A 26632-nucleotide genomic window follows, 5' to 3' on the forward strand; every position below is an offset into this window, starting at 1 on the left:
ATAATGTTTTTATATCACACCTGAGAAAGTTAGTTATTATAGGAGATTTCAACATAAATGTATTAGCAAATAAGTTACACAGTAGACTATTCAAGTATACTTCTCTTGAATAAAATGTAAGATACCTGATAAACACTGACTGCAACCAGGGAGACTGAAACATGCCAGTCGGCAATAGATAACATAATCACTGGTATTCATCTTTACTATCTCACATCTTCTGTTATTATAAGTGCTTTGTCAGACCACCGTTCAGTAGAACTTAGTGTGCACATAAAAAAGGTTCCTACACACAGTTGCTATAGATATATTAGGATGAATACAGACTAAGATATAACTCATTTGAACAATATGCTAAGGCATGTGGATTGGAACAGTATTCTAACAACACATCATAGTTATGCAAATTCTCAAGTGAACTATACTACATTCTCAACCAAGCCTGCCCATTAATAAAAAAGAGAATTCAGTCACATCCTGTAACCCAATACTGGATATCAAGTTCAGTCACTGAGGCTAGAGAAAAACTAATATGGTATGAGTATGCTATGTTAAATGACTTGAGCAATAAAAAATTAAAAGAAGAGTTCAAAAATTATCTGAAATACTATGTAGACCTCTTAATTTCGGTAAAACAGGAACATTTTGAAAGTGTCATTCAAAACTCAAATAATATCTCCAAAATATCATGGTCACTAGTAAATAGAGAAATAGGTAAATCTGCGAAACATACAACTGAAAATCACTTGCTGATAAACAGCACAATAGAAACGGATCAGAATAGGATATCAGATCTATTTCACAATTACTTTGCTTCTGTTGGCTACAGGATAAACAATCAGCTTAAAAATCATAAATACAAATTCAGAGGAACACCAGTGCCAGGAAGTATATTTTTGACACTAACAAGCTAAAGAAGAAATAATTAAAATAGTAAGTAGCTTCAAGAATTCCCATGCAGCAGGAAATGATGTTCTTAGTCTGGACACTCTTAAGAAATGTATACATAAAATTGCATCATCTTTATCAACAGTTATCAACTCTCATATAGTTGATGGTCTATTTCCAGATATTTGAGAATTGCTCGAGTTGTGCCTATTTTTAAGAAAGGAAACAGAAATCTAGTAGAAAACTTTCGAACCATCTCTGTTCTTCCAATAATACCCAAAATCTTTGAGAAAGTAAAATACTGAAGAATCAGGAACTTCCTGGTATGCAAAAAAGTGATTTATAAGTGGCAGTATGTGTTGCCGAGCGGTCGTCCGACATTACAGCAGCATCCAACTTAATGGAAGGTGTCACTCAAGCAATAGATAATAAAGAACATGTATGTGGCATCTTTCTCGGCTTACAAAAAGCATTTCACTGTGTTGATATGACTGTATTGTTGGACAAACTGTGGAAACTATGGCATTCGAGGCACAGCCCATAATCTGATGAGGTCCTACTTGACAAAAAGGAAGCAGTTCATGTCTATTAGCACTACGGAGAGAGCATATAAGTCAAACACCACTGACATAAATTTGGTATTCCACAGGGGTCAATATTAGTACCACTTCTTTTTATTATTTATGTTAATGATATTCAGTCCATAACAAACCATGCAACAGCTATCTTATATGTAGATGATACCACATTAATATGCCACAATCCAAGCTATTCGCAGCTCGAAGTGGGATTCAATACTGCAGCAGGCTTAATTCTGCAGTATTTTAATGAAAACAACCAAAATTAAACACAAATAAATCTGTCTAGATTGAATTTGATCTTTGGAGGCAAAAAACTCATGAATATCAAACTTTAATTCGTGACGAATACATTAAAAAACAATACTTGACCAAATTTCTTGCCCGGACACTTGATGCAGATTTAAACTTGTCTGACCATGTAAACGATATTTGCAAAAAGCTATGCACTACCATATATGTCCTAAGAAAACTGACACCTTTTTGTAATATCACCACTCTGCGGCAAATATATTTTGCACTATTTGAATCCCATTTAAGCTATGGGATAGAGGTATGGGGATCCAGCAGTAAAGGTAATATGAAAAGCGTACTTATCTTACAAAAGAAGGCACTTAGAATTATGGGAAAGAAATGTGCCAGGGTGTCCTGCAGAAATTTGTTTAAAGAATTTAAAATACTAACTGTTCATAACCTGTGTGTACTGTAGGTAACCATTATGGCAGTAAACAGTAACAGAACTTAACAAAGAAATACACGATCACAACACTAGAGGTAGAGAGAGACCCCACATCATCTCTCATAGAACAACACTTTATGAGAAAAGCCCTCGCTATGCAGGCATGAAACTACTGAATTGCTTCCATCCTAATATTTCCAAATAGCCCATTACAAAACTAAAAAACAAATTAAAATTATGGCTCCTAAACAATCCTGTGTATTCAATAGATGGGTTTCTAGATTTCGTACACTCGTGCGATGGAAGACCGTCTATCTAAAAATATATGTAATCTCAGGTCTGTGTCACAAACTGTAAATATTTGAATCTCAAATCTGAAAACTATGACACAAACTGTAGATTCCTTAATCTAAGCATTGCAATAACAATTTTTTTATGTATAGTCCATATATGTAACATTGTCCTCTCAATTAAATTTAGAAAAAGTTGTGTAGATAAAAGTGCCAGGCAATAACATGTAACTCTAGCAAGTAAGTCTCTGGCTTATCAGAAGACTGGAACAAAAAAAACTTTTTTTGTAATCAGTTGATGTTGAATCAAAAATAAATAAATAAATAAATACCAAAGCAACAGGTTTGTGAAAAGTTCGGGATGCGCCAATTACTGGCGCGAAAACAACGGATTCCTCTATTTGGCAATCAACAAGTCTTTCTTGTTTTGTTCTTAGCCAGGATTCGGACAAGAATTCGAATAAGTGGCGGGATGGTTACCGGGCTGGAGAGAGTGGTGCAGGATTTCGAAAATGAGGCAGGTATCTCAGTTGTAAATTTAAAGTTGTGGGCGACAGGTAAGCTCCATCGCGAGCAATAGAATTCACGTTCAGCAACATATATTTTTTAAATTTAATTGAATTTTTGTTATGGAAGGTAATAGATGCTCGAAAGACTCTACACTACAATTGTGCAAGAATTATCTATAGTTGTAAAAAAATCCCTATCCAGTGGTATATTTATTATTATTATTTATAATTTTAAATGATTATATTACAAATTGTTTGACCGTGAACGGCTTGCGTACAGCTCAATTTCCAATTAGCTGGAAGCACTTTCGTACTATTTGCTTAGAATAACTGTTTGACAACGACCAGGTATAAAATGCCAACAGAGTTTTTATCTACAAAATCAATCACAGAATCCCAAACTATTTAAATTTGACCTTTCAGATGGCCAGAGGACATGTTGAAGATTGTTTGCAAACGACTTGTCGTCGTCGTCGTCGTCGTCGTCTTCTTCTTCAACCTGAAGACTGGATTTATGCAGCCTACATGCAACTCAATCCTGTGCTTGTCTCATCATCTCCTCCCTCCCCCCCATATCTCTCTCTCTCTCTCTCTCTCTCTCTCTCTCTCTCTCTCTCTCTCTCTCTCTCTCTCTATATATATATATATATATATATATATATTCTTTTTAGTACCTCCTCATTACTACCATGATCGACCCATGTAATCTTAAACTTTCTTCTGTATCACTACATTTCAAAAGCATCTGTTCTCTTTTTGTGTAAACTGTTTATTGTCGATACACGTCCGTACATGGCAACACATCCATACAAACATCTTGAGAAAAGGTCTCTAACACCCAAATCTATATCAGATGTTAATGAATTTCTCGTCTTCAGAAATGCTTTTCTTGCCATTGTCAGTCTAAATGTTATATCCTCTCTACTTTAGCTATTATCAGTTATTTTGCTGCCCAAATAGCAAAACTTGCCTACTTTGAGTGTCTTGTTTCCTTATCTAATTCCCTTAGCATCCCCTGACTTAATTTGACTACATTTGATTATCCTTGTTGTGCTTTCATTGATGTTCATCTTATATTGTCCTTTCAAAACACTGTCCATTACATTTAACTGCTTTTCCAAGTCCTTTGCTGTCTCTGGCAGAATTACAATTTCACTCGCAAACCTTAAAGTTTTTATTTCTTTCCCCTGAATTTTAATTCCCATTCCAAATTGTGCTTTGGTTTGTTTTACCACTTGCTCAATGTTCTGGTTGAATAACATCATAAATAGGCCACAACCCTGTCTCACTCCCTTGTCTACCACTTCTTCCCTTTCATACCTCTTGAATTGTATAACTGTCGTCTGGTTTCTGTAAAAGTTGTAAATAGTCTCATGCTCCCTGTATTTCATCCGTGCTATCTTCTGGATTTCAAAGAGTATTCCAACCAATGTAATCAAAAGTTTCTGTAAGTCTACAAATGCTATAAACTTAGGTTTCTCTTTCCTTAACGTATCTCCTAAGGTAGCCTAAGACCTACATTTCTAGAATCCAAACTGATCTTCCCGCAGGTCGGCTTCCACCAGTTATTCCATTCTTCTTTAAACAATTCATGTAAGTATTTTGCAACGATGACTTATTACACTGTCAGCAACAGCTTTCTTTGGAATTGGAATTACTACATTCTTCTTGAAGTCTCATACATCATGCACACTAGTTGGAAGAGTTTTGTCATGGCTGGCTCTCCCATGGCTATCAATGGTTCTGATGGAATATCTTCTATCCCAGGAGCCTTGTTTTGACTTAGATCTTTCAGAGCTCTGTCATATTCTTCTCACTTAACATATCTCCCATCTCATCTTCATTGTTGTCTACTTCCTTTTCTATAATATTACCTTCAAGTTCATCTCTTGTTGATACATCCTCTCTATACCCCTTCCTCCTTTCAACTTTCCCTGCTTTGCTTAGGACTGGTGTTCTGTCTGAGCTCTTGATAATCATTCTTTTCCACAAAGGTCTCTTAATTTTCCTGTAGGCATATCTGTCTTTCCCCTTATGAAATATGCTTCTAAATCCTTAAATTAGTCCTTAACTTTTCTCACTTAGCCATTTTGCACTTCCTGTCAATCTCATTTTCTAAACATAAGTATTCCATTCTGCCTGCTTCATTTGCTGGATTTTTAAATTTTCTCCTTTCATCAGTGAAATTTAATATCTGTGGTGTTATCCAAGGATTTCTATTAGGCTTTGTTTTTTACCTATTGTATCCTCTGCCACCCTCACTATTCCATGTCTTACAGCGGGTCTAGTGCAGCAGGGGATACAACCCGTCGGCTTTGGACAATGACGTCACAAGTCGCCAGATAGCAGTTTACCATTTTCGCTTTTGCTGTTATGTTTCAGTTTCGTTTTTTTTACTGATTGCTTAATAAAGTGGATCTGTTTATTCTATCTCGTGAGATTTTTTTTTTAAAAAGCCAAAAAACACTTATCAGCCACTGAAGGGAGCTACAACACTAAGAAGAATCGCTTCGCGATTGGCGACTTGTGACGTCAATGTCCAAAGCCGACGGGTTGTATCCCCTGCTGCACTAGTCCCCTTACAGCTACCCATTCGTCTTTTGTATTCCTGTCCCCATCTCTAGTCAGCTATTGCCTAATGCACATTCTAAAACTCTCAGCAACCTCTTGTTCTTTCAACTTATCCAGGTCCTGTCTCCTTAATTTTGCACCTTTTTCCAGTTTCTTCAGTTGTAATCTGCATCTCCTAACCAGTAGGCTATATAGTGATCAGAGTTCACATCTGTCCCTGGAAATTTAAAATCTGTTCGTAAATCTTTGTCTAAGCATTATATAATCAATATGAAACCTTCCGGTGCTTCCAGGTTTCTTCCATGTATATAGCTTTCTTCTCTGATTCTTAAACCAAGAGTTAACAATTATTAAATTATGCTTTGTGCAGAATTCTACAAGATGGCTTGCTCTTTCATCCCCCACCCTGTCCCCTGTCCATATTCACCTAGTATCTTTCCATCTCTTTCTTTTCTCCTGTTGAATTCTGGTCCCCAATCACAATAAATTTTTGTTTTCTTCAACTATCTAAATAAACTTTTTTTATCTCATAATACATTTCCTCAGTCTCTTCATCTGCCGAGATAGTTGGCTTATAAATTTGTACTACTGTGGTAGGCATGGGCTTTGCGTCTGACTTGTTTGCGATAATACATTCCAGTATGGGGTTCATACTAGCTTATCTGCATTCTTGTTTTCTTATTCATTATTAAACCTGCGCTTTCATTACCCATGTTTGATTTTGTATTTATAACCCTGTATTCACGTGACATGAAATCCTATTTCTCCTGCCACCAAACTTCATTCGTTCCCACTATATTTGATGTCAACATATCCATTTTCCTTTTTCAGTTTTCTAACCTACCTGCTGGATTAAGGGATCTAAAATTCCACTCTCTGATCCATAGAATGCCAGTTTTGTTTCTCCTGATGACAAAACCCTCCTGAGTAGTCTCTCTCTCTCCCCCCCCCCCCCCCCCCATCTGGAGATCCTAATGGGGGACTATTTTTACCTCCAGAGTATTTTACCCAAGAGCACACCATCATCATTTAACCATACAGTAGAGCTGCTTGCCCTTGGGAAAAATTATGGTTGTAGTTTCCCCTTGTTTTCAGCTGTTCACAGTACCAGCAAAGCCAGGCTATTTTGTTTGATGGTAAAAGGCCATATCAGTCAGTCATCCAGACAGTTGCCCGTGCATCTGCTGAGAAGGTTGCTGCCCTCTTCAGGAATCACATGTTTGTCTGGCCTCTCAACAGATATCCCTCTGTTGTGATTGCACCTATGGTACGGATTCATGGGTCGGGGGGGGGGGGGGGGTTAAGACTTACATGACTTACACCAGAAAAAAACTTTTAATGTGAACTGGTGCTTTCTCATCCTAGATTATATTGACCTTACTAATGAAGAGCATACTTCACTTTCTATAAAATCTGCTTTGACATCATAAATGTTGGCATAAGGCATGGACTTACATGAAAATGCATCACCTTCACTGACATTGGCATTCTGGTGCATAATCTGGTTTGGATGTAAATAAACATATTGGAGTTTTGGAATTTAAAATAAAAAAAAAGTTTTGTATCTTCCAATACTTGTGTATGTAGCAGGATAGGAGAAAAAGATAATGCATTAATGTTAAGTTTCAGGTAGTAAACATTACAGGTAGTTTGAGTAATTTCGAAGACCTTCATGTAAATTGTCAGTGTGTTGCCACATTTTTCACTGAGAAAATGTGCTGCATTTGTAAGCTACCACATTCCACATCATTGTGAAAAATTATTATTATGGTCGATGGAGCATGCTACTTAAAAATTTAAGTAGTTAAAGTACTGAACAGTGAATTCAAGACTTCAGTTGTCTATGATCTTGCTGTTGCAAGATTTACATTTTCCTGTTTTATACAATATTCTTACTGCTTGCTTGTGCTGAATAAATTCATAATTTTTCCCTCTTGTACTGTTCTTAAAGATTGATAATTTTGTAAGAGAACAAGGAGTGAAACCATAAACAAGAATTATCATTCACATGTTCAAGAGAGCGTAATTGTTGACACTGCTTGAACAGTACAATCATGGCAAACAAAGCTTCATGAAAAGTTATGTATTAACTAAATTTTTAGCAATTCATATGGATGCAAAGGAAATATATACACCATGTTCCATTAGTGTATGATTCTTGATATTTTTCTATGTTTGGAATCACCTAAAAACATTTCTATCCATTGCAAGTGTTATGTTCCTTGATTACTTTTCAGGTCCCTTAAAGTATGGAAGCAACAGGTTCCCAGGTCTGCGTATGCTAGAATTGCTCAAAGGAAAATTCTTGAATAGCTACAGTGGTTCACTAAACTCAATCTGGACACACACAATCTTGTGAAAAATAATGACAAGTTGACTCACATGTCTTGGATCCTTGGTTTTAATGGCAGGCCAAAACTTGGCACAAAGGATTTCACAGTTGTTTTTTCTTTCTTCCCCCCCCCCCCCCCCCCCTCCCCCCACTAAGAAATGTGTATGACTGGACACCATGCTGGAAAGTAGTGTAGGCATCTTTTGCTTGCAGTTCTGAACTTCACACTTACAGTGATGCACTAATCTCAAGTTTCCCACTTCATATTTTGAAACTTGTCCAGTCATTCACATTATTGCAGTGTGCATCACCCTCCATCTCTGTATCAATCAAGAAAATGGTTCTCCGCCTGTGCCATTTGGTGAAGCATCTGCTCATACACAAGACAGTTTTGCACCCACCGTCCAGTCACTTTATGGTACTGCATACTGTTGTGCATTGTTGTGCAAGCAGGTAGGCTTACATGGCTGGTACTAAGGATGTGTGTTGTGTTATTGACTGTTTACTATAAATGGGGCCAGGTGACAAAACTGAAACATTATCTGCATTGATAATAATGTGGTACTGTCCTGAATGTTGATCAATATACAGTGATCTTTAGCCTTGTTGGTATTGTTTTGTTTGTTTGTATCCTAGTGAGAGTGAAACAGTTGTATGTGTACTTCATAATTGGTGAAACACTTTCAGAATATAGAAGTTATACCAAATAATGATATTAGAATTCTAACAATTGTGAATGCTAGATGTGGTTTGTTATCTTGTGGAGGCACCTCGGCCATCCATTTCTTGCCATTAGTGTCAGTTTGTGAATCTACACACAACACAATGAATGATTGCTTTTTGCATCCAGTTTCTTGTTTTCATCTGAGTGAAATCTTAATGGCACCTGCCGAACTGCAGACTGGGATTCTTCGCTACGGATGAAACTGCTAATTGATGATGTATAAATGATAAGTATTACTGCCCATTTTGATGTTTTGTTCTGGAACTAGTGTCTCTCGTATATTTTGATTATCATCATGCCGCCGAACCCCCCCCCCCCCCCCCCCAAAAAAAAAAAAAAAAAATAATCCTTATGTTGACACATTGATCTACAGCTTAGCCTGAGGTCTAGTTTAGGTTGAAAGGTGATAACTGGATTGAGAGTTACTGGAGCCAATGAAGGTGAATGTCAAATAAAGATTGAGGTAGAAGACTGACCTGTAGTGCGGTCTAACATTTACGTTCACCCCATATTTAAACACACTTTGCCATTACAAGTTTGTTTGCATGGCAATCATCTTCAGCAAGCACAGAAATATTAGTTTTGTAAATAAAAACCACCTTTTTCTTGCTGGAATGTCTTTTATTTGTTCCAGGCACGTTTAACCTTTTGCTTTAAGTCATCTTCAGTGGAATCTAGAATGATACAGTTTGTTTTGATATGCAGACCTTAATTCTTCCCATTTCTTCAGAACACATTGCTGCTACAGCATTACTAAAAACTAAACTCCATCTGAACAGGCCCTGTGACCCTCGGCTGATATTGTCACTGGATGCCGGTACAGAGGGGCATTTTATCAGCACACCATCCTCCCAGCTGTTGTTTGTTCTTGTAATTGGAGCTTTTGACCACAGAATTATACTTTAACTGAACTTTGTTTCCACAACATGATCTTTCTTAGATTCCTCTCCCGGTTCCACCCACACTTTCAAACCACTGTCATTGCCAACATGTTAAATTCCTTCCCACCTTAAAAACACTTTTCCAGTCCTCAGATGTCCAGTGTTGATACAGATTGAAAAATCGTTTTCTTTCTTCAACATGCTGTTCTGTTACAAGGGCTTTCTTTGCAAGTTTTTTCTTCGTAAGGCTGGGATCAGAAAAGTTATCTTAATACTGTTTGCTGTGAAGTTGAAAACCCCAAACCCCTGCTCAATCTTAAAAGCAATCTGCCTTGAAATCAGTTTTCTTTCTTGCTGTGCTGTCATTTTCATTGCCATGCATGATCTGAGACTGCAGATTTTCTTCTGACCACATTAGTACCTCAAACATGACTTTCCAGTTTCAGCTTGTTTTTCCAATAAATTATGAGAAATTTCCTAGCAGCTTCCGTATTTGAGAGTCCTTCAGCCTTGAGTCCCAAAATTATCCTTTGTTTCTTTGGAGAAATGTATTTTTTTTTTCCCCCTTTCTCATAGCAGGTAAAACCAAATATTTGTATAATTAACTATGGAAACATAAAGTTATTGTTAGTTATGCTATTATAGCACAATAGATACAAATTTAAAACTGTCTAGTTACTTACCGAATTTTTTCACATGACTCTTCATAAAATGCACACAATTCTCTAATTCTCTAATGGCGCTTGGGGTAGCCATGCGGTCTGAGGCGCCTCGTCACAGTCCATGCGGCTCCCCCCGTTGGAGGTTCAAGTCTTCCCTTGGGCATGGGTTTGTGTGTTGTCCATAGTGTAAGTTAGTTTAAGTTAGATTAGGTAGTATGTAGGCTTAGGGACCAATGACCTCAGCAGTTTGGTCCCATGAGACCTTACCACAAGTTTCCAAATTTCTCAGACACAGAAGTGGATGGAAGACAAACTAGACACATCTGGTGGAACATAATGAAACTTCCAAATATGTAAGTGTCATCTAGTACCAATTATTGTAACTAATGGATACAGATTTCATTTCGTCTTCATCATATCAAATGAAATATTGACTCTATGAACTGTGCAGTATTTGTTTAGGAATTACTCAAACATTAACTGGCGTGAACACAGACCACTTCAAAAGCTGATACATATGCTGATCTAAATGAACTAGTTGGCATCAGAACTAAAGTGCTCAAGCAAGAAAGTTCAATAATTAAACACTGAATTTAACAGAAGCTTAAATAGTCAAAACGCTTACTCGGGATATAATTTTGGACCGTACTATTCAAATGTTGACAATGCCCCACCTACCTAGGTGGTGTGAGGGCAACAGTAAAGGCGTCACAGTTTAAATTCTACTTATGACACTGCTGCAGCAAAACTGCAGGGCCATTTCTGCCCATTAGAGGGGTTCTGCCAACTGTCTGCAACCTATCTAATGAGAATCATTGCACTACAGAAAACAAATTTCCCATAAGACTAGCATCCTCTCATCAGAAATGACAGTGTGAACCGCAATTACTGTGCAGATACAAGCGTAGCATCTAGGGGAATGTGTATTTAAATACACACAGGTGTATTGAGTGAACAATTGACCTGAAACTGCTAGCATAAAAGCGGTTGTGGTACACGTGCCAGTATCCAGCAAGGTAAAAATCTCTAATATTTAGTTTGCCACCAGGCAAGGACACTCAGCTGCAAACCCTCATGGACATGGATCAGTTACCTACACCATCCCTACGGGTAGGAGACTGTGGTGCTCATCACCACATGAAGTGTCCTAGCAGTAACTCCAGCAAAGGGAAACTAAGTGAGCAGCTTATTACTCATTTGATCTCTCCTTTCCTCTATACCAGAGAATCAACTTGCTTCAGTTCTACATGTAGCACATGTTGTAATATCCAGTTAATTTGCAGTCCAGTTGTCATTCCTGTATTACACTGATGAAGACTTATGGGACAGTGATAGTTTTCCAATCATCCACTCCTTCCCCAATTTACAACCAGTAAAGTGTCCACCGTGCTGGGCACTCAAAAGGCAAATTGACCAGCCTTTAGCTCCAAAGTACAACTCTTCAATGACCATCAAACTGGAATTAATAATGAACACAGAATTTACTAAATCTATTTTCATGCTGTGTAAGAGATGTTTCCTTTCTTTTTGGCTCCCCCTTCCTGGCGGGGAAACTTGTACCATGGTAGTCATAAGACATTGCAGTCACTACCATGGAATGCATATGGGCACTTCACTGTCATAAACATCATCTCTCCACAGCTAACTGGATCAATTTGAAAAGAATATGAGCAAAGTCACTTTACCTAATAAAAACTTGAAGAGGGATGGTGGAAACAATACATGTCATCAATGATCATCATACTCTGACCTCCCAGATATGGGCCCACCTCAGTCAGATGAATAAGGCATGCTGAAAAATCAATCCCTATGAATTCTTTATGTGGGAACTCTTAAGGTTTTCTAAATGAAATAAACATTTTGACATTCTACATCTTTATTCCTCATGTCTTTATGTTTATTTCTCAGCTTAGTCACCTTGGTCAAGAACATGTTTCTGGCAACAAGAGACCAGTTTGGTAATATTGTCACTGTTTTGTTTTACTTTGTTGATGGAACGACAACCTCACATCTGCTTGCACCACTTCGTCTCTATCAGAGTAAAGTCCTTGAAGGTCTTCTTTAAGTTGTGGAAACAGATGAAAATTGGATGGGGTCAGATTGGAGCTGCATGAAGGATGATTGATGACAGTGAACCCAAGACGTTGGATCATTGCACATATTACGGTGTGGATGTGTGGTCTGACATTGTCATGCTGAAAAAGAGGGTGCTCAATGTGTGGACGAACTCTTCAGGTTCGAAACTTGATTACAGCACTCTGTTTCTCATTTATTGACATAGTTAAGTTAAACACCTCCATGTTACACACTGCAGTTCAGAGCCCTCTAGCAGCAGGGTGCTGCAAATGTGTAGACATGATGAATAAAGCTGTACAATGTTAATAACATTTGTTTTATTTAAAAAGCTTTCTGAGTTTTCATAAAGAAAATTCAGAGGCATTACATTTCAGCATGCTCACATAGAAGTCGTGAGCTTCCTATAATGATCACCAGAATTTCCATCAACTGCAGCATAGTTACCAATCCTCTTGGCATTGCTGAACACTGTGCTTTGCATTTAACTGAAACTTGTATGGACAGCAATTTTCATCCAATATTTTTATATCATAAATTCATGGCAGAAGCCACCTACACATCATTTTACACACAAGTAGAGTAGTACAATGACCCATTCAGTGAATAGCAGCACCTCGGTGCACTAGCTTACTGCATCACCAGAGCGAGCTACAATCCACATTCAGATGATAAAACACCCACAAAAGAAAGCAAAACACACATCCTCAATATTTTAGCTGTATACAAATCCCCTCCCAGTGGCAAGAAAGTAACAACTAGTTTTATGAAGCATGGAAAGGACCCAAACGTACCTCACAGCTACAAGCAGCCTGACAGTGGACTGTGCAAACTATTTGAAAGACTGATAAACCAGTGACTTACATGATGTCTTGAATCACTTGAGCTATTCCCATTGTAATGCTGCTTCAGTGAAACCTTATCTAGCACTGATCATCTGGTACACATGGACACTATTGTTGGAAGTGCTTTCACACAGTCGTCCTAAATCAATGTTTTCCTTTCCACACTCTACAGATGAGCTTTCTAGGCCATCTGCTGATGTCTATCAAAAACCTCTTATTTATATGACTTCCATATCCAGGTTGTAGCAAGCTTCACCACAGAATTCCCCAAGGATCAGTCTTGATGGTCCACTCTTCACCATCACAATCAATAGTTTAGCATGCACTGTAGGCCCCATTGCCTCGCCAGCACTATACGTGATTGACTTGTGCCTATACTTCTGTGCCATATCAATGTACTATGCTAAATGTCAGCTCCAGAGACTTATTTGAAAGGCACAAGACTGGGCCCAAAAACTTGGCTTCAAATTTTCTCCAAAATAAACCCAAGAGTTTGCATTTCTGTAGGCTCAGAACAGACATCACCACCCTGAGCTCTACCTGGATAATCAGTTACTGGAACTGGTTGAACATGACCATTTTCTGAACCTTCTCCTTGATAGCAAACTGATATGGTTGCCACATGCCAACTGAAAATGACCTACATGATGAAGTTACATGCAATGTGGTTCCTTAGTAGCAGTAACAGTTCTTAGATTTTACAAGTCACTTGTCCTGTCACACTTCAACTATGAGTGCATTGCAAATGGATCTCCAGCTCCGTTGATATTTCAGTGCTTCACTTTGTCCACCATAGTAATGTGAGGTTGGCGACTGGAGTTATTTCTCCAGATCCCCCCAGGGGCCCCGCCCCATTAGCCCCACACCTTCCGCCTGGCCCTCACTCTCCCACTCCCCCTCTCCATCCCCATCAGTACCCATAACCCCCCCAACCCCTACGGGTGCTGCTCCCCCTCCCATGCCGGAGAAGTGCTCCCCTTCTTCAGAAACCGTTGGTACTGGAGCTCCCTCCTAGGACTCCTCTTCCCGGCACCTTCCTGATAGGTGACCTGCAGCTCCATGTCGGCCGCGCGATCCGTGGCCGGTGGGCATCAAGATTGCCAGGTGTAATTCCATGCCCGACCTCGCTGCAGTCTGCCCTTCTCTTCCTTCACATGAGAAGAAGCAGAAACACAAGAACAAGAGCAAGCCCCTTCCAGTACCCACTGAGATGCCGCTTTTCCCTTCTCCAGCCAACAGTGTCTGACCCCATCTAGATGGACATTACCCCATCCTTAATGGTGACGGATAGCGACTAGCGGCATAACCGGCTCCAGTCCGTTCACTTCCCATTTGGACTATTTCCTTCTGCTCTGCTGCTTGCATTGCTCTCCAGGAGACCCACTTTGTCAATTCTTACTTACCCACTCTTCGTGGGTTCCACGCTTTCTGTCAAAACCTAATTGGCCGCTCGTGGGCTTCTGGTGGTGTTGACACCTTGGTCCGCAAGGACATTGTTAGTAAATGGGTTCCCCTCCATACCACTCTGGAAGCAATTGCTGTCAGGGTCCATCTGGCCACTCCAGTCACAATCTGTAATCTCTACCTCCCGCTTGACAGGCCACCCACATCCCTTGCCCTAACCATCCTTCTTCAACAACTCCCTTCTCTCTTCCTGCTTCTGGGGGACTTAAATGCCCACAACCCTCTTTGGGTTAGTCACACAACTACCGCCCTGGGCAGGACAGTTGAAGCTGTTCTGGCAGGGCTTGACCTCTGTCTCATAAACACCATCGCTCCCACACACTTTAGTGTGGCACATGGCACTTTCTCTGCCATTGACGTATCCATCTACAGTCCCGGCCTTCTTCCCTCCATTCAGTGGGGTGTCCACAATGACTTATATGACAGCAATCATTACCCAATTGTTTTGACCTTCCTTCAGTATATCTCATTCCGTCACCCTCCCAGGTGAGGCCTTCTCTAAAACTGATTGGGGTGCCTTCTCCTCTACTACCATCCCCCCTGTACTACCACACAGTAGTATTGATGAGTCTACACAGCCTTTTGACTGCCACCATTCTTTCCGCAGCTGTTTCAGCCATCACTTCCTCCTCGGGTGCCCCCCTCCCCATCGGATGATGGTCCCTTGGTGGACTCCAGATATTGCTGGGGCCATAAAAAACCGCTGCCATGCTCTTTGGTGCTTTAAGCGGCACCCTTCTACTGCTCTCCCTCTGGTCTTTAAACAATTCTGCACCTGGGCCCATTACCGAATTTTTGGCCATTGTCCTCCCACTTACGTTGCAGGAATTTCTGTGCATGGTGTTGTCTTTACCCATCCGGACTTTGTCACATAGCATTTCGCTCAACACTTTGCCCAAGCCTCTGCATCGACTCGGTATCCGTCCACGTTCCTCCTCCTGAAGAGCGCTTGGAACGACTGCCTTTGTCTTTCATTTCGTGCTGCTTGGAGCCTTATAATGACCCATTTAGCGAGTGGGAATTCGCCAGCACCCTCGCCCTAATCTTAGACAGATCCTGGACCGGATGGGATACATAACCAAATGTTCCAACACTTATCGATGGCTGGCCACTGTCGTATACTGACCCTTTTCAACTGTCTCTGGAGTGAGGGGGTATTTCCTACCCAGTGGCAGGAAAGCATTGTTATTCCAGTGTTGAAGCCTGGGAAGCCACCTCTTCAGTTGGATAGCTACTGTCCAATTAACCTTACCAACACCCTCTGCAAGCTCCTTGAACACCTGGTGAGTCGGCGGCTGTTTAGGATCCTTGAATACCGCGACCTTTTGTCATCGACTCAAGCTGGTTTTCACTGTGGCCGCTCTATGGTGGATAACTGGGTCCACCTGCTATCCAGCCGGCTTTTGCCCATTGGCAACACCTCATTGCAGTCTTCTTTGACCTGCATAAAGCCTACAACACCACCTGGCACCACCACATCACCACCACCACCCTTCATGAATGGTGCCTTGGTGGCGCCGCTCTGCCCGTTGTTATCTGTAACTTTCCTTCTTGTCACTCTTTCCAGGTCCAAGTTGGTTCCTCCTACAGCACTTCCCATCAGCAAGAACATGGGGTTCTACAGGGTTCTGTGCTGAGCGTCCCTCTCTTTCTCATCGCTATTAATAGAGTGGTGGTGGCTGCTGGGCCGACAGTGCCCCCCTCTTTGTATGCTGACGATTTTTGTATCTACGTTGCTTCCTCCGTCGTGGATGCTGCAGAATGCCGTCTCCAGGGGGGAAATCTACTGGGTGCAATCTTGGGCTCTCTCCCATGGCTTTCAGTTTTTGGTGGCCAAGTTGTGTGTCGTGCATTTCTGCCGTCGCCACACAGTCCATCCCCATCCGGACCTGTTCCTCGATGGCCAGTCCCTTGAGCTGGTGGACACCCATCACCTCTTGGGTCTGGTCTTTGATGCCCAGTTGACATGGCTCCCTCATCTTCAGCAGCTGAAGAGGCGTGCTGGTTACATCTCCAATGTTCTTAGATGTCTGTGCAATACCACCTCGGGTGCAGACCTCTCTATTCTGCTGTGATTGTACAAAACGCTGGTCCAGTCTCGTTTAGACTACAGGAGTCCTGTCTATGGTTCTGCATCACCTTTGACATTGCAGATACTAGACCACATCCACCATTGTGGAGTACGACATGCGACTGGTGCCTTCTGGACTAGCCTCGTGATTAGCCTTCTCGCAGAGGCGGGGATTCCAGTGCTGTGAGTTTTGGGCCAACAACAGCTGATATCTTAAGTGCTCTGCATTCGCTGAACCCCAAAGCACCCTAATTGTGATCTCCTTTATCCAGACATGGACATCAACCTCCCATGGCAGTGGCCATGTTGTAGGCTGACCACATTCAGTTGCTCTTTTCTGAGCTCCAGCACTTCCCTTTATTGCCTCTTTTCTCTGCTCGAGCACGTACCCCTCCGTGGTGTGTCTCTCGGCCACAGCTCTGTCTTGATCTCTCCATCAATTCAAAGGATTCTGTCCCTCTGGAGGCCCTTCGCCACCAATTCTACTGCTCCTCAGTTCATTCCAGGGTTCAGAAGTGATTTATACTGATGGCTCCATGGTTGCTGGTCACACTGGTTATGCTTGCACCTATGCGAGACACACGGAACTGCATTCCTTGCCAGATGGCTGTAGTGTTTTTACTGCAGAATTGGTAGCCATCTTGCGCGCACTGGACCCTGTCTGCTTGTGCTCAGGACTGTCCTTCACTATCTGTAGTGACTCCTTGAGCAGTTTGCAAGCTATCGGCCAGTGCTTCCCTCGCCACCTGTTGGTCGTAGCTATCCAGGACTCCTTTTCTCTCCTTGATCAATGTGGATTCTTAGTTGTTTTCATTTGGACCCCAGGCCACATTGGGATCCCTGACATGAACTTGCAGATCGACTGGCTAAATTGGCTACTAACGGGCCATCTCTTGCTATTGGAATTCCGGAAATAGACCGTCCCTCGGAATTACGCCGTCAGGTTTTGGGACTTTGGAATGCATAATGGCACACTCTTTCTTCGCCAGACAAGCTCAGGGTGATAAGAGGATTCTACAGCTATGTGGCGGTCCTCCTTACGGGCCTCTCGAAAAGCCTCTGTCGTTCTTTGCCGGCTCCGCATCAGCCATACTTGGCTTACTCACGGTTATCTCCTCCGTCGTGAGGATCGATGTTGACTGTGGTTCACCTCTTACTGGACTGTCCCGTCTTAGCTGCCCTGCGATGGTCTTTCAGCTTTCTTGACTTGCTACCTCTGGCATTAGCTGATGATGCCTCAGTGGCTGGTCTAATTTTACGATTTCCTTGTGATGGGAGTTTTTATAACTTTATTTAAGGGTCCGACCTTCAACCCTATCGGTGGGTGGAGGGGATGGCAGGCCTCCTTGCTGCCCCCTTTGCCCCGATTGGACTGGCTTCGACTGGGCTTGGTGGTTCACCCATGCCCTCTGCCTTCCCACTCCTTTCTTTATGGGGTCTGTTTTATCTTGAGTGTCTATCTTGTCTACCTGTGCTTCTTCCTTCATGCCCCTGTCATTAGTCACTTTCTTTCCCTCCTCTCTTCTTCCGCCTTCTTCCTTCCTTCTCTGTCAATAATTTGTCATTTTATAGCCATTGTCGTTCCCTCTTATAGTGTGAGGTTTTATCAGTTTTAGTTGTTCCAAGGTCAGAGGGACTGATGACCACATAGTTTGGTCCCTTCTCCAATCCAACCAACCAATCATTTCTCCAGATGTCCAAATACCTATGTCACTCTGTTCTTTTTCGCCACTGTCAGTGTGTGCTTTTTATGAGTTGAACCACACTAGGCACATCAGCTTTTGTATGACCACAAATTCTGAGAAACAAACTCCAACTTCCTCTGCTGGAATGTACAAGATAGTATCATACTGCTGTACTGTCATGGTACCTGGCTCGTAATGTTTCTAGATCTGTCTTATAGGTCAAAGGAGAACACCTATCTAATTATCTTCTGGAAGCAATTTTTTCTCAGTTCTCAGTGTCTACCAGAACTACCATCTATCTACACTGATTGCTTCAGACTCAGTGACTGATGGAGTTTTGTTTCCATTTACAGCAGTGGCTCTGAAAAACGAACTCTACTGAATGTATATACTGTGTTTACCTCTGAACTTAACAATAATCACTTATCCCTGTGCAGCATAAAAACTCAGGAGACTAAGAGCTTCCTGATGTGCTGTGATGCAGTGAGCTGGTTACAAACTGTTGAACAATACTACACACATAATGTACTTGCACACAAAGTTGTAGCAGTTAGTGGGGATTCAAGATACAATCATACATGTCATATTCATTTAGACACCAAGCCGTGTGAGCATTACATTAAACGAACTGCCTGGTCAAAGGACAAGCAAACAACAGCAACAGAACTGACAGACTTAGAACCCCCAGGTGCCTCCCCTCTCTTTGGCGGGTTCGTGCTTGGCTACCATGGGGCCCCAGCCTTTGCAGCATCTTTTCCATTCCGTGCTGCATGTATATCCCCTTGCTATTCTTTCTTCCCTCCCTTGGGGAACATATCTGGGGTGTTATTGGGAATGTTCTGCATTGTCCATCACTGACACAAGAATAGTCTCACCACTGTTTTTAGTTTCCTTTTCCTTACTTTGCTTACATTCTCGTATCCTTCCCCGGCTTCTGCGTTTGAGGTTCCTCTTTTTCTTCTTCCTCCCTTTGCGCTCCTGAAGGCTGGTCCATGCGTCTGACGTGTGATGGTGACTGGGTAACACATAATTCCCAGTCCCCGGTCGACAGTTGGGGTTCACACGTATCCCCTGGTACATGCCGGGCCCAGGGAGGGGTGATTGCCTGATCTGCTACCTTCCCAAACTGCCGATTGGTCCTTCTGTCACATGTTCTGGAGGTGTGACTGTCACATGTTCTGGAGGTGTGAACAATCACCTAAGGCAGGTGGGGCCCCTTGTGAAGGGGGCCCCCAGTTGGAAGAAGCACCCCATCGGAGGCACTGGCAATCATGAGGGATTTTCTCGCAATGAGCCAATCACCTTCACAATGAACGTCCATGAAACATAAACAGAATGACGATAACAATTCAAAGACCCTTCCAGTTGCACCACGGTTCCTCATGGAGTCATGTACTGAAGAGAGTCAGTCCTGTAAATCAGTTTATTATTCAGGAAGTTGTTGATGCAATTGCTGGCCCTTTGAAATCCTACTCTCGTTTACGGAATGGCACTTGTGATTCTCAAGCACAACTGCTTGCTGCTTCACTTCTCCATGGCTATCCTGTTCGTGTCGAGGCCCATAGAACTCTGCAATCTTCCCGTGGTGTTATTTACACTAGGCTGCTTGACAGTCTGATTGAGGCTGAAATCCAAACATACCTCTGTGATCAGGGTGTCATTGCCATCCATCAGGTCATAGAAAAAGGTAGATTCCTCTTTAGTGCCCACACTTTTGATGGAGTGGTGCTTCCATCCAAGATCAAAGCAGGTTATGAAATTATCACATTTTGACCGTGAATTCTGACCCCGATGCTCTACTACCAGTGTCAGCATTTCAGCCACACTTGAATGTCTTGTGACATGCAGTATGATGTGTAACCTCCAGTAGGTATACAAGCAAGGGCAATTGTCCGTCTCCTCCCCGCTGTATTAACTGCAATGGCGACCATGCTGTCTCCTCTTGAGATTGTCCCATGTATCTCGATGAAGGGGCTGTCTGGGTAAAAGAGAAAGTTCATTACATGGTCGCTCGCAAGTTATTGGCTAGTTGCAAACCCTGTGCTCTACCATCTGGCACTTATAGTACTGTTCTCGCTACGACTCACTCGATGGAGGACATGGCCACATAGACATGCAACCTCAGATTCATCTCTGAGGTTGTGAAATTGCCCAGTGTCAACTTAGCATCACCGTGCCCTCGACCACCTGCACAACAAACCATCAAACTCGCACCTCAAGGGGCGAAGTCACCAGCTACACAACCAGCAGGCTGAAAAGGACTGAAGGAGTACTCCCCTGAAGACTTTCTACATCCCTCCAGCCAACCAACACCTGAGTTTTCCTCTGCTAACCAGAAAGGCTCGGAGAAGTCCAACAAAGGCAAACGGTTTTCTCCTTCGTTGACTCGAAGATCCTCTCTGACAATGTCACCTGGCCGGCCTTCGTATCATCAACTGTTTTTCTGCTGTGTGCCCTGTAGCAGCGAGACTTCGCAGGCTGGCCCTCGGCAGCCACCGAGGTGACACCCCTTATTTTTTCCTCATTATGACTCTCTTCAAATGGAACGTTCGCGACCTTCAGTCCAACAAAGAGGATTTACAGCTGCTTCTAGAATTGCAGTGCCCCCTTGTACTCTGCCTTAAGGAAACAAAATTGTGTCCTCACGACTGCTTTGAACTTTTGCATTTCTTCCTGGTCCATTTTGACTTTCCCCATGAGTTCAGCATTCCATCTCATGAGGGAGTCATGCTGCTCATACAGTCTTCAAGCTTTCGCAGTTCGCCTTTTCCTTCCTCACCTGATGTTTTCCCTTTGTACCATTTATGTCCCTCCATCATTCGATATTACCAGGGCAGACTTCCTCCAGCTTATTGGGCAGCTACCTCACCCATTTCAGCTGCTCTGTGGCTTTAAAGCACACCTTCCCCTTTAGGGTTCTCCCAGAACCCGTCAGAGAAGTGTCCTCTTAGCTGACCTCCTTAACCAACTTCACCTCTTCCGCTTTTAACACTGGAGCACCCACAATCCTTTCTGACTTCTCGCACACCTATTCCCATTTGGACCTATCCTTCTGCTATGCCCAACCTGTCCATCGTCTCAAGTGGTCCATTCTTTCTGACACTACTAGAGTGACCATTTCCCGTGTGCTATCCATTTGCTGACTCCTACCCCCTCTATGAGCACACCCAAATGGCAGGTTACTAAGGCTGACTGGTGGCTTTACTCTTCCCTGGTGAAATTCGACGTGCACAGTTTCCCCAGTTGTGATGACCTGGTGGACTATTTCAGAAACATTATCCTTACTGCTGCAGAACGTTCTATTCTCTGCACTTCTTCTTTACCGCACCGTATCCGGTCCCTTGGTGGACTGAGGCATGCCGTGATGCAATCCACACGCGGAGACGTGCTCCCGCATTTTTAACCATCATCCTACGATGGCAAACTGCATTAATTATGAACAGATGTGTACACAGTGTTGTCGCGTTATTTGGGATAGCAAAAAAGCTAGCTGGATTTCATTCGCTAGTTCTTTTAACAGTTCCTGTCCCTCCTCTGCATGTGGGTCAACCTCTGACGGCTCTCTGGGACCAAGATCCATTCCCCTATTTCCAGCCTGACAGTACCAGATGATGTCATTGTGGCCCCTATTGTTATCTCTGACACCTTGGGCTGCCATTTTGCAGAAATTTCGAACTCTTCCCACTAGCACTCTGCCTTACTCCATTGGAAATGAGCCGAGGAGGCTCGGACGATATCCTTCTCTTCTCAGAATTGTGAGTGCTACAATGCTGCCTTTACTATGTGGGGGCTAGATCATGCTCTCACTTCATCCCGAACCTCCGCCCCAGGTCCAGACACTGTCCACATTCACATGCTGCAGCACCTTTCTTTTGTGGGCAACACTTTCTGCTTAACACATACAACTGCATCTGGGCAGAGGGCACGTTTTCCAGATGCTGGCATTAAGCTACTGTCATACCCATACCTAAGCTAAGTAGGGACAAACACCTTCATTCTAGCTACTGTCTCATCTCTCTCACCAGCTCTGTTTGCAAAGTGATGGAACGTATGATTCATGCTCAGCTGGTATGGTGGCTTGAGTCTCACAATTTATTAACCGCTGCAGAGAGTGGATTTCGTGTGTGCCATTCTGCAGTTGACCATCTAGTCACTTTGTCCATCCAAGTCGTGAATGGTTTTCTGCGGAAATCCTAGACTGTTTTTCGATTTATAGAAAGCCTAAGACACCTGCTGGAGGACTGGTACCATCTGTACTCTTTACACATGGGGCTTATGTGGCCGCCTGCCCCGGTTCCTTGAGGAATTTTTAGCAGACCAAGTTTTGAAGGTCCATGTGGTTTCTGCCTTACTGGACACCTTTATCCAGGAAAGCAGTGTACCTCATCCGCTTTGCTATCACCACTAACTCTATAATGGTCTGTTTCCCATCAGGCCTCTCCAGCTCCCTTTTTGTTGACGATTTTGCCATCTATTGCAGTTCTCCACAGACATGTCGCACTGAGCGACGTCTTCAGCGATGTTTCGATTGTCTCTACTCATGGAGCGTCGACAATGGCTTTAGTTTTTCCAATGACAAAACCGTTTGTATGAATTTCTGGCCTCGCACTTGGTTTCTACCATAATCTGTACTACTTGGGCCTGTTGCCCTTCCATTTGTTGAAACTACAAAATTCCTGGGGCTCGTGCTCGATAGGAAACTCTCGTGATCTCCCCCCGTGTCTTACCTGGCACTCCACTGTACATGGTCTCTGTGTTCTACATGTCCTCAGTGGTACTTCCTGGGATCCAGATCGAGCCACCCTCTTCTGTTTGTACCGCTCCCTTGTCTGTTTGAAGCTAGACTATGGGTGATTTGTTTATGCATCTGCACGTCTGTCCCTCTTACAGTGTCTCAATACTGTCCACCATTCACTGGCGCCTTTTACACTAGACCGGTTGAGAGTCTGTATACAGAAGCTGTCGAATTACTGCTGTCCTAGTGCTGTGTCTTTCTGCTCAGCAGATATGTATGCAGTTTGTCTGCCATGCATGGCCACTCATCCTATGCCTCCTTCTTTGATGACTCCTTTGATCGCCTGTATGGGGTGCATCCCTCTTCCCTGTTACCTCCTGGTGTTCGCTTTCGGCTATTGCTTCGCCAGTTTAACTTCTCACTCCCTGCAACTTTTCCAGTGGGTGTGAAACCTTCACCACCTTGGCTTAGTGTGGCAGCCCATTTTCACATTGTTCTTGATTCACTTCCTGAGGACACTAAACCAGCCTTTCTCTATCACCTTCAGTTTCATGAACTTCTCATGGAACTTCACGACTATACCTTTGTGTACACTGATGGCTCCCGGACAGACCGTGGTGTCGGGTGTGCCTTCGTCATTGGCGTTTTTCAGTACAGCTTCCAGCACACTGCTCCATATGTACAGCAAAACTCTTTGCCCTGTATCAGCCCACTGAGTGCATCCGGCGACACAAGGTTTTCAATTGTGTCATCTGCTCAGACTCTCTCAGCACCCTACAAAGCTTCTGAGTACTGTACAATGCCCATCCCTTAATGCAACAGGGGACTGATGACCTCAGACGTTTAGTGCCATAGTGCTCAGAGCCATTTATAATAAGAAAAAAAGAAGAGCCTTAATTCAACTGATCCAGGGAAACCGTCACTTGCTCACTGTTGATGGAGCCACTGTAACTGATATGTGGGTTCCTCGTTTTGTCGGTCTGACAGGAAATGACGCTGCTCATGCTGCTGCCATAGCTGCAGTCCTCGTGCCCCAGCCCACTAATTCTTATATTCCCTCTGATGATCTCTGTGTTGCCATCTGCCAGAGGGTGGTGTCATATTGGCATCACCACTGGTCCTCCCTCCAAGGGAATAAGCTCCAGGTAATTAAGCCTCTCCCAGCAGCTTGGACGACCCCCTCTCGGTCCTCCCGCTGTGAGGTGGACATTTTAACTAGGTTGCGTAGTGGGCGCTGCCTTTTTAGCCATCGTCATTTAAGTGGCGCTCCCCCACCACTTTGTACACATTGCACCCAAGTGTTAACTGTCCGCCATTTCCTGACGGAGTGCCCACTTTTTAATCATTTACATTTCCGCTTGGGACTGCTGTCTGAGTTATCGGCTGTTTTAGCAAATGATGGACGGGTTGTCGATCGTGATTCACTTTTCATCCATTGCAGCAATATGGAGAAGGCCATTCAAATTTTAGTTGTGGACCTCCATTTCACTATGGTCTATTCTATAGACCTTTCTCCATGTCCTTGTTTTTAGCTGTCTTCTCTTATGTCGATTGGGATTGACGTGTAGTTGTTTTATAACTTACCCCTGTCTTAGTGTTCTATAGTTTTGACATGGGTGCGTATGACCCTAGTTGTTTTTGTGCCCTAAAACAAAAACAGACCTAGAAACCGTGCCACTGTCAGGACCATCAGGACTATGACAAATAAAAGGATGAGAAGAGAGAAAGTGAACTGGAACACCACCCAACAAATGAAGATCGTTTACGGGACCATCACTGTATGGAGGATGTCTCAGAGTGTCTCTCAGAGAAATTCAGTTTTTCTACGCAGACTACTCATTGCACCCATGAATTTATTCTGAAAGAAATGCATCTACCCCATTCTGAATGAGGTGCCCCCCATTGACACTGGCCCATACACTTGAAGAATGCACCACTTTGGCCAACATTAGCAGAGTACTAAAGTTGGAGACTCACACACACACACACACACACACACACACACACACACACACACACACTCTCTGACAATAAAGCAAAACTCCCCATATTTATGAGCTGGTGTTAGGGGTGGGGCATGGATGGTGAACCTCTCCCTGCAGTGTCAGCCTGGAGCAGCCTCAGATCGCCACCCCTCCCCCCCCCCCCTGCCTCCCCCTTTCCCCACTCTAACTCTACCTGTGTGCTACACCACCACCACCACATCTGAAAACCAGCCATCCTACTTATCATCCTAGGCAGTGGAACTGCTTTAACATTGTCACAACTATTGGTCACCTGTAGAGAAAAACAACCTTTTTTTTCCTTCACACTGTTTACGACATAAGAGAATTACTTACCATCAACAAACCTGAGGCTATAATTGAGCCAAACTGCCTCCCATATCCACTTTCCTGGAAATATAAGTATACAAATTATATAGTTTTTCCTGTCTAGGGTTCAAAATGCAGTGTAATATTCTGGTGCAATAGTCTATAACTGTTTACTGGCAGGCATAACACAGGAAAGGCAAGATATTCAGAAACAAAGTGTAAGACTACGTTATTAGCAAATCCTGTAATTTATCATAATCTTTTGACTTTTGAGATGTTAACCTGCTTATGCCATTGTTTAATATCAACAGGATTTTAACTTTTGCCATGTATAGGCAGCTGATAGTGCTATCTGTTATCAGTAAAATGATGTTAAGGCTTAGTGTGAAATAATAGATAAAAATAGCACCAAAGTGGTACATTTGTCACTTCCATGCAGCTGTGGTGAAAAATCTTAACCATGTGAAAGAGTAATTAGAGATTATAAATGCCAAATTTTGTTGGTTGCATCTCCCTTCAGTCAATATAGCTGTCTCCTTTGGCAGTTTGCTGTGCCATATCCTGGCACTTCTTCAGCATGTACATTTAAGCCAAGTATATTTTATGTTTTAGTAATTGTCTGTTGATATGCTTCATTGAGTACATTTTCCCTGTCATATAATCAGTTGTGATATGTCCTATAAACTTTTATATGTCGGGCACCCTACTGAAACTAAGTGAGAAAAAAATAGCGCTGTTTCACAGCTGTTAACTCATCTGGTCATTTAGGGAAGTTCTGAAAAGCATTAGACACTATACCCAATCACTGACTACTAACAAAGATATAGATACATGAAGTATTGTCGTAGATATGTGATTGTCTCAATGAAAATTGACTAGTAGAACCCGGTATGGTATAATGGACGCTGAATGTTCTTCAGAAACAAAAGGAGGACTGGATATGTCTGAAGGAAGTGTAATAGTATCTATAATATCCTCACTATATGTGAAGAATTTATCAGATAGGTCCAGCAACACTATAAGATTATTGCTGACAATGCTGTTTTCTGCAGATAAGGATTGTCGTCTGACAGTCGTAAGGAAATGTAGGAAAATTTGGACAAAATTTTTGTTGGTATACTGAATGGCAGCTCTCTCTAAATATAGATGGATGCAAGATATCACTTATAATAGAGGGAACTCAGTAATATCAGATTATGGGTAAGATCTTGAGCAATATTTATGGCCAGTACCAACAAGCATTGTGAAATGGGGTGGTCACATAACATTTCTATTAAGGAAGGCAAATGGAAAGCTTGGATTTATTGGAACAGTTCTGGTTTGTTAGTTTAAT

At 42.5% G+C, this 26632-nt stretch overlaps 1 protein-coding gene across 1 annotated transcript in view; it reads left to right on the plus strand.

Annotated features, from left to right (window-relative positions):
* Nucleotides 1-2808: 2808 nt before the first annotated feature.
* Nucleotides 2809-26632, plus strand: part of LOC124777681 — a 38939-nt gene continuing 15115 nt past the window's right edge. Inside the window, exon 1 of the mRNA XM_047253158.1 lies at nt 2809-2952. Coding sequence (XP_047109114.1) covers nt 2908-2952 — 45 coding nt within the window. The 5' untranslated portion in view covers nt 2809-2907. The remainder of the gene's footprint in view (nt 2953-26632) is intronic.

Source organism: Schistocerca piceifrons, chromosome 2 (genome assembly GCF_021461385.2).
Source record: "Schistocerca piceifrons isolate TAMUIC-IGC-003096 chromosome 2, iqSchPice1.1, whole genome shotgun sequence".
NCBI lineage: Eukaryota > Metazoa > Arthropoda > Insecta > Orthoptera > Acrididae > Schistocerca > Schistocerca piceifrons.